Genomic DNA, 17,500 nt, shown 5'->3' on the forward strand with positions numbered 1-17,500 from the left:
AGCCCGACTTCTCAACTCCGTCCTCTCAGTTTCTTTCTCTGCAGAATCACCTTTTCCTTTCCTTCTCGCCTCGAAGCCCGAGCACGCCTCGAAAACCGACTGCCGTTTCTCTCACGGCAGAATCACCTCTGTCCTCTCAGTTTCTTCCTCTGCAGAATCACCTTTTCCTTTCCTGCACGCCGCGAAAACCGACTGTTCACCCAAACTGAACCTTTTTTACGAGGTCTTCATTCGCTCGCTCACAAGCCTCTGCTCATCCAGCAGATCGCGACTCGACACTCGTTTCTCTGTTGCCTTCCCTGCCTTTCTTTTGGCTCGTTCCTCACGAAAAACAGACACAGCTGTCCCGTGTACAGCCGATCGGCGCCATCTCGGCGCTCAGTTTCACCACAGATTTCCTTTCCTTCTCGCCTCGAAACCCGAGCACTCCTCGCAAACCGACTATTTTCCCAAACTGAACCACTTCACGAGGTCTTCGTTCGCTTGCTCGAAGCCATTCGCTCCTCCCCCTTTACGAAGCCGACAAACTCCTCCCCTTAGCTCGACCTCCCTCTCCAGGCCTCTCCCCCTCAGCCGACTGGGCGGGGCCTATCGTCCAGAGAGGCGAAGGAAGAAGAGGGAGCTCTCGTTCCACCACCACCGCACAAACAATAAACAGCCTCTTACACCTCCCGACACACATGTAATGTCCATTTTACTGAACAATCTAGCTAAACATGCATTTAATGGGGGATCTGAGCTAATCCTATATTTAGTAGCCTGCTAAGGGCCATTTCCCTAACAATATATATATATATATATATATATATATATATATATATATATATATATATATATATATATATATATATATATATATATATATATATATATATATATATATATATATATATATATATATATATATATATATATATATATATATATATATATATATATACATACATACATATATATATATATATATATATATATATATATATATATATATATATATACATACATACATACATACATACATACATACATACATACATACATACATACATACATACATACATAGTGTCCCAAAAAAAATGTACTCACTCTTTAAATGATAATAAATGCGTTGTTTATTGACTTAGAAACAAGATTAATGGTAAAATGTATAAATGGATAGATGCATGTTTGCAAATGTTCAAACTGACGACAATCACGTTCCAAACACAGCCGATAACGCGGACCAATGGATTCAATAGCGTTACGAATCATTTCATTTGGAACTGCAAGACATTGTCTTTCAATTTCCTCTTTCAGCTCATCGACTGTTGCTGGTTTTGAGCCGTAAACCTTATCTTTGAGATATCCTCATACAAAGAAGTCCATTGGAGTGAGGTCTGGGGAACGCACAGGGAATTAAACACGACCTCTTCACCCAATCCATCTGTTCGGAAAAGTTGCTTCGAGATAGGCCCTTACATCACGGTGGTAGTGGGGAGGTGCTCCATCTTGCTGAAAGTAAATCTCTTCGTCACCAAATATCTCTTCGACACGTGGACCGACGGATTCCTGCAGCAAGTTTAAGTAAACATCCCCAGTGACAGTTTGGTCAAAAAGAATGGCCCGAGGATGCCCAATGCTGATATCCCACACCACACTGTAACACTTGGTAAGTTTAAATGGTGTTCCATAGTAACATGCGGATTTTCAGGGGCCCAGTAGGTGCAATTGTGTCGGTTAATTGAGCCATTTAACTTGAAGCTTGCCTCATCGCTCCAAACAATTTTGGAATAAAATGCTGCATCTTCTTCGCATTTGCCCAGGTACCACTCACAAAATTCAGTTCTCCGGTCAGGATCATCTTCATTGAGAGCATGGATTAATGTTGGAATGTATCTTTTCCAATTAATTCGCTTCAAAATGTGATGGGCGCTTGATTTTGGGATTCCTGTCTCAAGAGCCATTTGTCGTACAGATTTCCGTGGGGATCGGTGGAGGGTTTCCAGCAATTGATTTTCCTTTGCGGGGGTGGTTGATGACCGTGGTCTTCCTGAACGCTCCTTATGGACGTCATGCACAATTCCATCTGTTTCAAACTTATCTCGGATGCGAGTAATGGTGCGTCGCGTTGGTGGATCTTTGTAAAATTGTCTTCTAAATTGTCTTTGCACTTCCATAATGTTTTCGTGCTTCCAGTAGCACTTTATCTTTCTTCAAAACCTAGTCGTACTTCTGCCATTATTAGGGTCAATTTTACTCTGAAAATAAATGAAAAATTCAATGAGTTATGAGGAGCCAAAATTTGAGTACATTTTTTTGGGACACCCTGTATGTATATGTATATGTATATGTATATGTATATATATATATATATATATATGTATGTATGTATGTTCTCAAAATACAGCCAAAACGGTACACAATGGCACAAAAAATTTAGGGCCACCTGACTCACCATTCGCCTGCGGTGTGCAGTATCATTTCGTTCAAATTGGGCAACGAAAAAAAAATATGAAAAAATCAATTCCCGATTCAGTCAAGTACTCTTCGGGAGTATTTGATCAATGCAAACAACCTCGCAGGTAAAGTTCACTGGAGCTATCTTTTTTTTTTTCATCAACCGATGTCACAACGGGAACCCAGGATTTTTTTCACGGTCGTCTAGTGAACACTAAAAATCTTGTGCCTCCAGTGCTCTGAATGATTTCTTTTCTTCTTTTTTTTTCTGAGCTGTGCTGAGTTTGAAAGTAATTAACTAAGTTACCATACACGACTTCCATTAGTTACCAACTTTTACCCATATTTATGTATATGACAACAAACAGTGTGACCACTCCTCATTTTCATAAATGCCAAGGTGAGCCAATGAAAAAAGCCAAGAATTCACAAGGTTTCAGAAAAGCGTTGATAATAGAAAACCTACACGCCAAGAAAACTTATAGAAAACCAAGACGCCAAGGTGAACAACGAATAGCCAAGATTTTGTGAAAAAGTCAGAGTGGTCATACTGACTACAAACCCAGTGCATGCAAACATTATCACGAGTATCACTTGTTGGTCCTATTGATCATAAGAGTATCCCCATCACTACTATACAGATCAAAGCACACTGTTGATTCAAAGCTAGGTTGTTATAATTGCACTAATTAACAGGAGTAATTGGAGTAATTAAACAAAAGTAGCATTGCTATCATTGCAGTCACAGGGTGATTATTTTGGAAGTCTTTCTTGGGACGCTCAGCCCTCCATCGTGAGAAGGGTCCATGCCACTGCCACTCGGCCTTGACATTTTACAGCAGTGCAAGTTGCCGAGCTGCACACCACACTTTAGCTGCAGAGCGTCCATTTGGAAATATTTGGGAACAAAAAGCTTGACAACATGGTTAAGAGATACAAAATTTCTCCAAACAGTTGAAGCTACCAAATGCTCACGTTGTTTCATCGATCTGATGAGCGTCCATTTATTTTATGGTCAATGGAGCTGAAAAATCTCAAAAAAAATAATCTGTAACCAATCCTTCTCATCACTATTTGGAATTCCATCAACATTTTAAATCTCTGACAAAGTCCATTTCTTTTATCCACTTCCCTCTCACTTGCACAGCAAAATGCTGCAATATCCCATCACACTTACTCTGACCTTTTGAATACAAATCCATTCCTTTATCCATTGGGACCATATTCTGTACAGAGCGTTGGTGTTGCCGAAGCAGTCTCCTTGGTACAATCCTGGACAGGTCACCACTCCGACACAGGATACTCGAATGACTCAGTCATCCCAGCAAGCTGGTACTCATTTTGCCGACCTCGAAAGGATGGCAGGCTGAGTCAACCCCCTGGTGAATAAATTCAGCGGGAAACGAGGCTTGAACTCAGGACCCGAGGATACCAAGCCGCCACCCTAACCACTGAGCCAACACCAGGCATATTCCTTTATCAAAACAAATAAATACAGTTTAAACCTCTTTTTTTTTTTTCTTTTTTTTTTAAATGGGTGTACAAAAATTGTCAAGTCATTTGTCAAAGTTGAGTCACCAGGCGAATGGCACTCCAAATTGCAGCTCAAAACACACTCCGTCCATGCATGTCGCTATCTCGGTAGATCCTCCACCATCATTTCCCCAAATAATGTTTAACCTTGCTGTGGGGGAAGCATGGCAGGATTTGAACCTTCTGTTAGCACCCAACTGGTCCCTCTTTCCCTGATTGGCTACTCCAGTTGACCGTTATGTTCAAACTCCACCTTTGGAGTTTATTATTTATTCAATTTCGCTTAAACAGTTTTATGGTCTATCAGTGTGACAATTCAAACAAAATTGTCATCCAATTAAACGATTCATTAATTAACCTGACAAATAGAGGTCCATAAAAAGCCACCAGAGATTTTTTTGCTTTCTGCTATTCATGCCGGCAACTCACTTTGGCAGACTAGCCTGCCAAGGAATGTTCTTGTGATGAGGTCTGCAATGGTTGTGTGTTCAAGTAGCACTAAACAGCCAGTCTGCACTTGTCTGAGGAGCACTAGATTTGTCTGTATTTTAACCCAATTTTCTTCACCATTTGATGTACTTGGTTCATAGATCAATCATTATAAGAGGTAACATTATTTCATTCATATCTGCAAGGAATTTTGCCTGCCTGAATTGATCAAAGGGTTACATTGGGTGGTTTTCTCTTGCATTCCCAGCAGTAGTTTGGGCAAGAATTTGTCTTTAACATCCATCAACGAATGTAATCAACTGATCACTCTACCGGAGTGCTTGTGGAAGGTTGTAAATCCGCGTTCATCCCTAGGTACCAAAATAATACATGGCTACTTTACAAATCACTTTAAAATCATTCCAAATCACATTTCTACATTTCGATCACATTTTAAGTACATTGGTTACGAATCACATCAAAATTTTGGAAATATTTCTCCAAATTAAGACCTCAGCTTGCTGGGCTGAGCAATTGGAGGCAATTTCCCACTTTTCATCATTTTAAGTGCTGAACAAAGCGATGTTTAATTAATTTTGTCTCATAATACCGGTGATAGCCAGTCTACTAAATGGACCCCCCATTCAGAATATATTTTACATTCACAATTGTCATTTCACAATTTATCAGCAAGGTGATAAATTTATTAATTTATCACAATTTATCTTTACAAACCAAGGCCCTCTGGTGTTTCCAAGATCCGTGTGGCTCTTAAGTAAAGCTTCGATACATGCTTCAGCATCTATCCGAATCACATTTATGTCTTTTCCTGCCTACAAAACAGAGATTCCAGTTTGGTGTTGGCCCGTGCAGGGAAAGAATCCGCAGCCTTTGCGTTATCAAAGTGGCCAAGGTGGCCACAAGCCAAAGTGGTCTCTTGACTTAACATGTTGCATTATATTATTATTATTATTATTATTATTATTATTATTATTATTATTCTATAACAGGTATTCAAATGGTACTCTTCAGAGGCCATCCATTTATAATGTATGCATCATACAGTGTTCAAAGCCAAAATAGCATACAAAGTTATCAAACGGTGAGAAAACTCGAGCATTCATTCAGTTTGACTCCCACAGTTTAACCACAGCATGAGTGAGGGATTCTCACACGCAACATACACAATATACCATTCGTGCATCATCTAGCCATTCTCAAGGCACAATGTGATTATTTAAAACTGTACCGAGATGCATCTGTGCATCATGCTTTAGTTGTTGCAATATCACTTCTAACAAGACAAGCCAGTAGGCGACATAGGTGGTCGCTAGACTAAGGCGAATTTGAAATATGTCGATAAGAGAACACATCAGATGGCATTTTTGCCGTTCGTTGTTCCATATAGGAACATGACGAGCAACTGTCCATGCATCATTTGTGTTCGATTCCCTAACCCTACCTGAGGGAATCCCAACGCGAACATTGGGGTGAAAGCATATAGTAATATATAATTGCATATTAGTCGTACAGTTTTTGACAGATCGGGCTGAAATTTTTTGACAGAGGTTGATTTTCGTGCGCATAAAAGCACGGAAGCTGATTTTTTTATTTTCGAAAAAAAAAAGTATTCGGATTTTTTTCAAAAATTTCAAAGTCCCGTTGCTCGGCAATGGTGGCGTCCATAGCAATGGTGCTCAAAAGCATACAAATAGATCCTGGTATGAACCAGTCAGGTTTGGTAGGACTTGACAGTCCTACCAGTCAAGTTTCATCAAAATCGGTTGACTCCTCTGGCTTCCAGAGCTGTCCATTTCATACAAACAAACATACAGACAGACGGAAAACCTGAGGATAAGGGTAGTCTAGCGACCACCAAAAATTCATGTATGACATCGCACAGTACTCTTCAGTTCCTTATCGAGCTCACAATCGCTTCTAATTCAGATGTTCACAAAGATCAAATTCACACACACCACCTCTCTATCTGGTCTTAAAGCACTCTCAACAGCATCCGCCCTGCACTCCAAATAGACTGCACCACAATTCCAGGGCTCTGTCTTTCAATACAAGCTGACATATACCCAGTTGTTTGTGTCCACGCCAAAGATGCAACGGCAGGTGAGGAATCTGACGTCATCGTTTTTCCTCTGGAATCGGCGTGTACACTTCGCCTCATCCAGAGTCTTTACAGTGTACGGTGACGACCAATCCTTATCTCCACTTTCCGTACCTATTCATTCCCATAAGCTTCACAGTTAACAATGCACAACAGAGCACGTTTTATTCCAGTGAAATCAACTGGACTTACACGCACTCCATTTCAACACTCACTTAGTACTACATGCAGATCAATGCAAATCAGTGCACATACAAAATATAAATACAAACAGACAAGAGTTCCATCCTTTCAACTTATGGCTAAAACAAATACAATTCTTTCAACTTGTGCTTAAAAGACAAATTTCACGCTTTAGCACTTCAGCTCAATTTATCCCTCCAGGTTGGAACATCCAACTTATGTCTTGCACAAAACTTAGCATTTCCAATCACAAAGGATTCACGAATCCATCCAAAGAGGTAACTCCTGAACACAAAACGATAGGATTTACAAATCCGTAACACATCCACATAATAACAATGCAACAGTTTCACAGCAATTAAACTTCCAGCGAGCACAATGAACAAACAGAAATCCAGAGGTAACTCAACAAACATTCATAACACTTATTCGTTCTCCCCCTTGGGGACTTAAACTTCTTAATGAGCAAGGCCTCCAACCCTCTCCTGGGGGGGGGGGGGTCACTGATCCCCCCCCCCCACCCTTCAGAGGCCTCCAACCACTGTTAGCACGGCAGAGCCTTCAACTCTGTTAGAGGTTTCCAACCCCTATTTAAAACATTCGAATACCCAGAATAAATCCTGTAATCTACGGTGGCCTCCAACCACCTAATTTTTAGGCCTGTCACTAAAGGTTCTCCTATGTATACCTCTCCTATCAATGGAGTACCATGTTTCCAATTTAGGTGAGAGATGCAGCATCCGATCTGAAGTAAGAGCAAACATCTTAGTTTGTGGCCAGTTGCTTGCTGTTATGCCAGACGATGCTGTTCCCAGCCCTGCCGGGATTTGTGGTCCCTGTTCAGGCACCAAAATTGTGGTGGAAAAGAACTCAATTTCCACAAGTTGGATCAGCATACAAATGGAGAATCTTTTAATTTCGTATATATGGAGGAAGAACATTGAATGATTCACTGAAACAGTTGCTTCAGGCTTTTGTTTCAGTAAAGTCCATTCAATTCCTCTTATGCACAATTTGACATTCCAAAGAATGGGAGGGTGAGATAGTTGGCAATTCAACTACAAGATGAGCTGATAGGCACGAGGCAAAATAACTCAAAACTGCAATACATGTCCCCTTTGGGTGGGAGGGAGAGAATGACACAATCATGGCAAAAGTTGCAGTGTTATCAACCAGGTCACCCTGTTTCTATGCATCGAGCAAGACCTTTTTTCATAGCAAGATATTCCTTTTATCAACATGTATGTCAAAAGACTCTTGGGGAAAAGGGAAACATTACTGACAGCCAATTTGACTACAGTACAAAATTAAATTTATAAAGTACCAGCAACAATTCAACAAGTGAATATAATTGAAAATACATGAATATAATTATTTTTCTTCCACCCCCCACCCCCTCAACTTTCTCAACAATCCTTTGGAAGAAGTCCTTTCACTCAAGCTTCTGGGTCTCGCTATCTGCCATGATCTTTCCTGGGAAAGCCGCATTTCCAACCTGGCCTCCAAAGCCAGTCGCCGACTGGGAATCCTCCGTCGTGCAAAGTCCTTCCTCGGCAAACCTGAGCTCCTGACCACGTACAAAGCTTTCGGCCACAGCCCGATGGAATACTGCTCTCCCCTTTGGACTGTTGCTCCTGCCTCTCATATTTCTCGGCTTCACGCTGTGGAAACCAAGGCATTTAGAATTATTGGTATCTCACGCGGTGAGTCAGTCTTTGGACCTCTCTCTCTCTCTCTCACCGCAGGCAGGTCGGTGGTCTTTCTGTCTTTTACCGTCTCCTCTCCGAACTAGCCCCTCCCCCCACCCCTGCTCTATCTGCGATATGTTCCCCCCATATTTCCGCAGGGTGCTCAAGGTCCGCCAGCAACCCCATTCTGGTAAAACTACCAAAATCACGAATCGCTGCTCACCTTCACCCTTTCATTCCTCTTTTTTCCCTCCTTTAGAATAAACTCCCACACTCTCTTCATCCCATTCTTCCCTCCATGCCTTCAAAAATTTGATCCTGTTCACCACCACCTCTTATCTTCCCCCATCCAAAACCACGATCCTTTCTACCCCCGTTAATCCACCCCAACCCCACCTCCTTCAAATTCCCTGCTTTCCTTCCTGAAAGTCCCTGTCATGTAAGGACCTGAAAGTCCCTGTAGTGTCTGCCTTGTATACCCTGTGTTCCCCACCCCATCCCTCTCCCTTCCACAGGTCTCCTAATGTCTCTGTTCCCCACTGTTTTGTCTTTCCCTCTCCCGCCCCTCTTGTCTCCTGCCCTCCCCCCCCAACCCTCCCTTCCTTGTTGTGCATTGTGTGTCAGCTCTCATACAAGCTTCGACAATGTATACAAAAATAAACAAAAACCAACAATAAGTCAAGGCACAGTTTCTTAAGGACAGGCTTTCTCGTGGTACAGCAAGCAAGTATTTACAAGGAGAGGCAATCAAGTGGCATATATGTACAAGGCAAGTATTTGCAGCACATGCATCCCACTGAAATGGTCTGCAACGCAAACTCAACCGTGGTCTTGGCATGAAAACGTGGAAAGTGTATGAGGCAAAGCGGGAGCCAATTATTTTACCAGGCGGTGCGCATAATGAGCAGGGTTCGACGCAAACGTGCGAAGGGACGAGAGGTGTTGAATGTGTGAAAGAGAAATAAAATTAGAGAAGTGAACAAATAAATGAAAGGAGAATAAGGCCAGGTGAATAAAAGGTAGAGATGAAAACTGATCAGATGAGAATGTGTGCTGTGAGAAATGGCAAGAGGCTCAAGGCTGGCTTGTAACTTTTAACTTCAGATCTGACCAGAACTCCTCTCAACTAATCAACTTGTCTCCAGAACTGGCTTTGTTCCACTCAACTCTCGTTTTTGTTTGTTTGTTTTTTTATTGAATTATAGCCTCCCAATGCTCGCACCTCCCACAACAGTCCGTAGGAGTTGCACCCATCGAAAGATCCTCCCCCATACCTGATAGGTGCGCTGGTACTCTGACCACTGCTGGTACCTGGTGATTGGCTCTGGTTGCTTTGGTGTGCTGTCTCTCGTGAGATGATTGATCGAGCCATCTAGCACGATTATGTTTCCTGGTGTCCAGCAAACTCGGTTTGGGCAACTTTAAGTTGCATTTGGCCTGAAGATTTATGAACAGTGGGTTGGCAAGCATGGCACTTCAGCAGGGAGATTTGTATGTGATGCTTAATGTGAGAAATGGATGCAAGAAATGTGTGGAATCGGAAAAGGCACATATAGGATCTCGAACTAAAAACACTCAATGCATATCTGCCCACATTAATTATAGTCTTGTTTATACTTAAAAGCTAACAGAATATTACGATATAACAAGCTTTCCTCATTGTGTATGTGCTTTGCTCTCCCTGGGGGTCCAAAACCACAACAATATGTCGATTGTACTGCATAGTATACAGTGGTGAGAACAAGTATTTGATACACTGCCGATTTTTGCACGTTTTCCCACTTACAAAGCACGTAGAGGTCTGTAATTTATATCATAGGTACACTTCAACTGTGAAAGATGGAATCTAAAACAAAAATCCTGAAAATCACATTGTATGATTTTTAAATAATTAATTTGCATTTTATTGCATGAAATAAGTATTTGATCACCTACCAACCAGTAAGAATTCCAGCTCTCACAGACCTGTTAGTTTTGTCTTGAAGAAGCCCTCCCATTCTCCACTCATTACCTGCATTAACTGCACCTGTTTGAACGCGTTATCTGCATAAAAGACAGCTGTCCACACTCAATCAATCGGACTCCAACCTCTCCACAATGGGCAAGACCAGAGAGCTGTCTAGGGACATCAGGGACAAAATTGTAGACTTGCACAAGGCTGGGATGGGCGACAGGACAATAGGCAAGCAGCTTGGTGAGAAGGCAACAACTGTTGGCGCAATTATTAGAAAATGGAAGAAGTTCAAGATAACAGTCAATCTCCCTCGGTCTGGGGCTGCATGCAAGATCTCACCTCGTGGAGCCTCAATGATCATGAGAACGGTGAGGGATCAGCCCACAACTACACGGCAAGACTTGGTCAATGACCTGAAGAGAGCTGGGACCACAGTATCAAAGAAAACCATAAGTAACACACTACGCCGTCATGGATTAAAATCCTGCAGCACACGCAAGGTCCCTCTGCTCAAGCCAGCGCATGTCCAGGCCTCTCTGAAGTTTGCCAATGACCATCTGGATTATCCAGAGGAGGAATGGGAGAAGGTCATGTGGTCTGGTGAGACCAAAATAGAGCTTTTTGGTTTTAACTCCACTCGCCATGTTTGGAGGAAGAAGAAGGATGAGTACAACCCCAAGAACACCATCCCAACTGTGAAGCATGGAGGTGGAAACATCATTCTTTGGGGATACTTTTCTGCAAAGGGGACAGGACGACTGCACCGTATTGAGGGGAGGATGGATGGGGCCATGTATCGTGAGATCTTGGCCAACAACCTCCTTCCCTCAACAAGAGCATTGAAGTTGGGGCATGGATGGGTCTTCCAGCATGACAACGACCCGAAACACACAGCCAGGGCTACTAAGGAGTGGCTCCGTAAGAAGCATCTCAAGGTCCTGGAGTGGCCAAGCCAGTCTCCAGACCTGAACCCAATAGAAAATCTTTGGAGGGAGCTGAAAGTCTGTGTTGCCCAGCGACAGCCCCGAAACCTGAAGGATCTGGAGAAGATCTGCATGGAGGAGTGGGCCAAAATCCCTGCTGCAGTCTGTGCAAACCTGGTTAAGAACTACAGGAAATGTCTGATCTCTGTAATTGCAAACAAAGGTTTCTGTACCAAATATTAAGTTCTGTTTTTCTGATGTATCAAATACTTATTTCATGCAATAAAAAGCTAATTAATTATTTTAAAATCATACAATGTGATTTTCAGGATTTTTGTTTTAGATTCCGTCTTTCACAGTTGAAGTGTACCTATGATAAAAATTACAGACCTCTCCGTGCTTTGTAAGTGGGAAAACCTGCAAAATCGGCAGTGTATCAAATACTTGTTCTCCCGACTGTATATGCAAAAAGATTAAATATGCCTCCAAAATAGTACTGTTTGTGAAAAAATATATGGTATTGTTGAATTCGCCTACGGTAGGAATCGTGAGGGGAGTTCTCAGAATCACTTACCGGCCCACAAACTGCGGATAACTCCGCGGTGCACCTGGTTGTTCAGCAACCACAGATGCCGTCCGTTTGAGATGCTTAATTTAGGTAGAGTCCAGCGTTCAATCCCGCTTTACCTTCCTGGCAAATTAATTACCCCAGATAAGGACGGTGCTTCCCAACGTGCCACCTTGATCAAATATGGCCGAGCACTGCCGTAGGTGGACACACCGGTTAATGGATACCCATGGTCGGGTGGATTAACACACTGGCAAGCAGGGCCCGTGCCCAGGGCCTCAAGCTCAATGAGGGCCCTGGGGATAAATACATTTGCTGTTATAAAAATGTCTATACCAGATCGATCCATCACTATAATATTGTTATGGTTGTGGGGGTAGATGGAGGAATTTAATTGGGAATTTTGCATTGAATAGAGTCGTTTTTTCTGTGGACATGTCAGAGGTACCTCAATGTGATTAAGTCAGGAAACCGTGAGCCTAAGTGTTACGTGTCACCACACACAAGGGGGGGGGGGGAGGGGGTGGTGTGGTGTTAATTAGCTTGGGAGTAAGAATAAGATCCCCAGTATGTAATCACCCCTCTGTGATGTTTTTTTTTTCCCCCTATGTTTTTATATTTCAAGAATGGCAATAAAGGTGGGGAACACATCCTTAAAACAACAAGCGGGCAGAAAGCCCCGCCTTCAAAGGGTGACAACAAGCGAAGTCACGGTCCCGAGGAATGATTGAGCGTGATGTCGGAGACCCCGCCTTTCCGGGTTTCGGGCAAGTAGGCCACGCCCCGGAGGCGGACGATTGATTGGCGTGATCGAAGAGGAAGGGTTGGTTGCGCGTTTTGGAGAGGTGAGGGAGAGCGTGCACGTGAGAGGGGTGTACGAGGAAACGATGGTTTCGGCGACGTTATTCAGTGGGAAGCGAGAGTTCAGGGTGAGCGCACGCATGAGGACGACAGCACGATCCTTGAAATTCGTGTTGCGGCGATTTGGCTCTTGTGGTGAAGCAAGATGCTGGCCTTTGGCTCCTGGTTGGATCGGTGAGGATGATCGACACACGAAACCAGCTGCACTGGGTCTCTGAGCCTTGGTGTGGAGTGCCGCTCATGGATTGCCGGGTGTGCGTTTGTCCCGCTACGAGAGAACAACGAGGCGCCATTTTGTTGTGCGCGTCTGCACGTGCGAATAGAAGCGCCTCGATTCCATGTTCCACATAGACCATCTCTGGGCCAAGCTAAGTTCAAGAATACTCAAAAGGAAGTGTTTTCTTTTTACTTTGTTTTCATTTGTCTGTATTTGAGTTTTTGTGAAGGGGTGCCTCGACTTCAGGATCTATTTACTTCATCATTACATTACCTTTTGAATTATTGTCCTTTGTAAATTTTCATTGAATGTGTTCCTTTTAAGAATATGTATCCATGTATTTGTAGTGGGGCTCGAGAGTTAAAGTGCTGTGCTACTCCACCCCTCCGCCATTGCGCCCCCTTCCCCGCGTGCGCATTAATCTCCTAGTCTCGGCTGTCGGCCTTCAAGGGAGAAGCTTGGCCATCCGTCCAGGTACGGGGTTAAACCCCCTGGACACCACAATATTGTTTCCAGTTACGAATTCCCATTTGGGGTGTTTCAGGGCTAGTTTCGGCTTTACTCTGTTGTGGGATTCTTTGCGCTCGAGCGCTGCGCGACCGTCAAGTCTCAATGGAGGTGTGAAACCAAACAATACTTGATAGTACGATGATTATAAAACAATAATGACTGCACTGTGGGTCACAATCTGCAACAAAATCTGTTAACGGACCGATTGGGAAACGTACATTTAAGGTGCTATGAAAAGATTAACTCGACAGCTCTCATAGTGACACTCCACACTTCAAAGCTGTTTCTATGTTTTTTTTTTCCTTTCACTAAATTAGAACAAAGTTATCTCATTTAACCATAGCAATTGAAGAATGTACAGATTCCTTGCAGCACATGCGGCAAGAGCAAATTGTGTTCAAAGATACTATTTGCAGCATCTCTAGCATGCCTTCCAGTGCACGTTAATCACCGGCTCGACTAACGGTGGACTTAGCCACATGTAGAGCTGGATAATCTGAGATGCACTGCAACTGTGGACCACACAAACTGTGCATGCTAGTTACACCTATACATGCGTGACATCGTCAAGCTTGCCTGTACCCACCAAAAGGTGCTGCTGTTGGCCACCTGGGTGTGCTGGTGCAGTGGCTCCCTCTCTGAAAATGATCAGTTTGGGGAGTACGACATGTGTACCAAGTTTGATGCTTTTACCACAATTTGCACAATTCATTATATATCTTAACAAAATATACCCCACTATTCGGCACAGTTCAATAAACATGTCAAATACAGGGTCAAATACCAAAAATGCAATTATGTGCACATTTTGTAATGAAACTTTATGCATGCAAAATGTAACGATTTTTTTTTGGGGGGGGGGGGGATTTGAACCCTGGTTCATGCCCGATGGCATGGGGACTTCATTGTCACAGGGATCAAATTGGGAAAAAATTTCACTCAAAATTTGATATTGGGTCATTCCTGGTGAAACTTTTTGCCATCTTCCGACTTTGCTTTTGGTGGGAAGTGTGGGGATTTGCATGCCATCTTCATTGGTCTAGTTATATTTGCTGTTGCCTCTTACCCTTTTTACTCCCCTTTTCGTTGTTTGGTTCCAGTGGACACAGGCAGGTCTGACGTCATTTCCTGTTTCATATTGCTGTTTGCAGGTGCGTAACCTCTGTTACATGGTGACACGCAGAGAAAAGCTGAAGAGCTCCCAAAATAAACTGCTGCAGCAGATCTTCAACACGCGTGCACGACTTGCTGAAACGCGACAGCATCACACGGGTGAGCTTTGTTTTGGTTAGTCATTGATCAGTTTAATGGTTCGTCATTGATTAGTTGGACTTTTTGGTGAGCTTGATAATCCCCATTCTGGTGGGCATGGTTTTTGCCCCAATTATAATGATGGAAACAAAAAATGTCAGCATTTGGAATGTGGAAACTGGGTGTAATTGGTTTTGAATACCTCTTCACCCCAGAGGGGTGTGTGGGAAGAGGTTATGGATGGATTTGGGATGCGGGGGCGGGGGGTGGGTGGGCTTGCTTCGCTTTCCATATAGTAATCAAACCTTAGGGAAAAACTTTGAAGTTGCATATGTTTAACTGATATCTCATAGAAGTATATTTCAGTTACAACAACAATTGTGACATACAAGGTATTCATGGGAAATGTCAGTACCACATATTCCAACAAACCGTTTTTCACTTTCTGACATTGTCTTCCTTTTCTCTTAGAGTCAAACCGCACTGCAGCTGGGGTATCCGTGTTTTGTAAGGGAAGGATTCGACTACCTGAAACACCAAAACAAACAATGCCACCGAAGGAGAAAGAACTGAGTCATGCTGGCTCTATTGTATCATCCAACCCAAGCCATAACCCGACAGGTAAATTTGGCATGCCATTCTTTGCTGTTAATTAATTACCTTACACTTTTTGACAAATAATCAGGGGAGGAGGGAGGTAATCAGTCAAACCTGGTTTTATTGTAATCTGTTTTGTCTGTCTGTCTGTCTGTCCGTCACACGATCTCCTCCAAAATGGTTGTACAGAAATTCACCAAACTTGGTCGTTATGACCACCACATGGAAAGAAGGTACAAGAGCAGTATCATTTTTGGGCTTGCACCCTGTGGCGTGGTCAAACAGTCAAATTCCAAAAATATGCAATTACAGACATATTTTCAAACATTTGTTTTTTAATGAAACATTATTAATGCAATCAACATAAACCAGAATTGGTGGTGTAATGGTTAGAGCATCCCTCCGAGTCTGGGAGGTCAGTGTTTCCGGCCGAGTCGTAGCAAACAGTTGTACCAAAGACTTTCAAAACGGTATGTTCTGCCTCATCGTTTGATGCATTTAAAAGGATAAAAGCACAGGCAATCCCTATCTTTTGGCATCCATAGGGAGGAGGAAATAACATCTTCATGAATTCCCCGCTGAGTCAGGTGAGAAAAGCCGTGCCATTGTTAACATCTCAAGTAACCAGAGTATTCTGGCAAGTGATGGTACTCCCCCCCCAAGCTCAGTGGCTGTGTTGAATGTTTTTCTTGTGTGTGTGTGTGTGTGTGTGTGTGTGTGTGTGTGTGTGTGTGTGTGTGTGTGTGTGTGTGTGTGTGTGTGTGTGTGTGTGTGTGTGTGTGTGTGTGTGTGTGTGTGTGTGTGTGTGTGTGTGTGTGTGTGTGTGTGTGTGTGTGTGTGTGTGTGTGTGTGTGTGTGTGTGTGTGTGTGTGTGTGTGTGTGGCAGCTCCATTACAAGCCTTTAGAGCTTGTATCTTTAAAAAAAACCATTGGGAGACACATGAAATATGCAATGATTTAAAAAACATTTTTATTTGACCGCTGGTTCATGCCCCCAGGGAGTGGGAGGGAGGAGACAGGGTCAGAGGTCAAAGGATTTAGGGTCACAGAGGTAAAAACAATTTTGTTTAAACTCTAAATTTGATATTGGATCATTGCTGGTGGAGCTTTTTGACATCTTTCAACTCTGCTTTAGATGGTATGCGTGGGGATTTGTGTTGGTACGCCATCAACTTCGCTCTTGATACCCTCACCAGAGGAGAGGGTATTGCATTTGGGTCCATTTGTTACTTGCAAAATCGAAGATTTTTCAAATATATTATTCGATTTTGTTATTCTGTCTGTCTGTTTCTATCTGTTTGCCTGTCTATCGCTTGCAGGTCACAATTTTAAACCGATCTTCACAAAACTTCACCACATGGTAATTTGTCATATGGAAGAAGCCTATTGTTTTTGAGGTCAAAAGGTCAACAACTTTTTTGGCAAAAGTTGGCCAACAAAAAAGACCAAAAGTTGGTCAAAAGGCCAACAAGGTGGTATTTCTAAAATCCTCAATTTTAATCCGATTGACTAGAAATTTGAAGAGGATTTATATTTCAGGTCATTTAATTGAACCAGCCAATTATTTTTGAGGTCAAATTTGTTTTATGGATTTTGCAAGTATCGTGCTCTGCATGACGTCTTTTTCTTGTTATTCTGTTTGTGTGTTTGTCAATCGCCTACAGCTCACAATTCTAAACCGATCGTCATGAAAGTTTACCAAGTTGTAGAGGTAGTCTCAACTGAGAAGCCGATTGATTTTGAGGTCAAAGGTCATCTTGAAATCCAATTTCTAAAATCGCCATTTTTCATCCAATTAACCTGAAAATGAAGCAGCCATTGCATTGTGCATCACTGAAGTGGGAAAACAACTATTTTAAGGTTAAAGGTCAACTCAAGGTCAAACTTCTAAAATCATCAATTTCAATCTGAAAAATCAATTTTCATCCCATTGACCTGAGCTTTGATAAAGATTGTCATTTTAAATCTTGATGAAATGGACAATTTGATGTATCCATGGCAAGCTTTGGAGAGGGGGTGGATTTTGCAAGTATCGTGCTCTGCACAACGTCTTTTTCTTCTTTGTTTGTTTGTTTGTGTCTGTCTGTCTGTTTGTGCACACAGAGTTTTCGTGTTTTTCTCCGCAACTGCTTGTCTGATTGAGACAAAATTTTCACCATAGGAGCGACTACTCATGTACAATGTTTTATTGATAACTATAATGTCATAGGTCACATGGTGTGGCAACCATG

General features: G+C 42.5%; 1 protein-coding gene across 10 annotated transcripts in view; it reads left to right on the forward strand.

The window, feature by feature from the left end:
* Positions 1-17,500, forward strand: part of LOC147024802 (protein Jade-1-like) — an 89,730-nt gene that overhangs the window by 55,780 nt on the left and 16,450 nt on the right. For all 10 annotated transcript variants that reach the window (XM_085885082.1, XM_085885079.1, XM_085885077.1 and 7 more), the window contains 2 exons: positions 14,573-14,693; positions 15,144-15,293. In XM_085885082.1, coding sequence (XP_085741208.1) covers positions 14,573-14,693; positions 15,144-15,293 — 271 coding nt within the window. The remainder of the gene's footprint in view (positions 1-14,572; positions 14,694-15,143; positions 15,294-17,500) is intronic.

This window comes from Eptatretus burgeri, chromosome 6, assembly GCF_056783735.1.
Source record: "Eptatretus burgeri isolate ZD-2024b chromosome 6, Ebu_testis_v1, whole genome shotgun sequence".
NCBI lineage: Eukaryota > Metazoa > Chordata > Myxini > Myxiniformes > Myxinidae > Eptatretus > Eptatretus burgeri.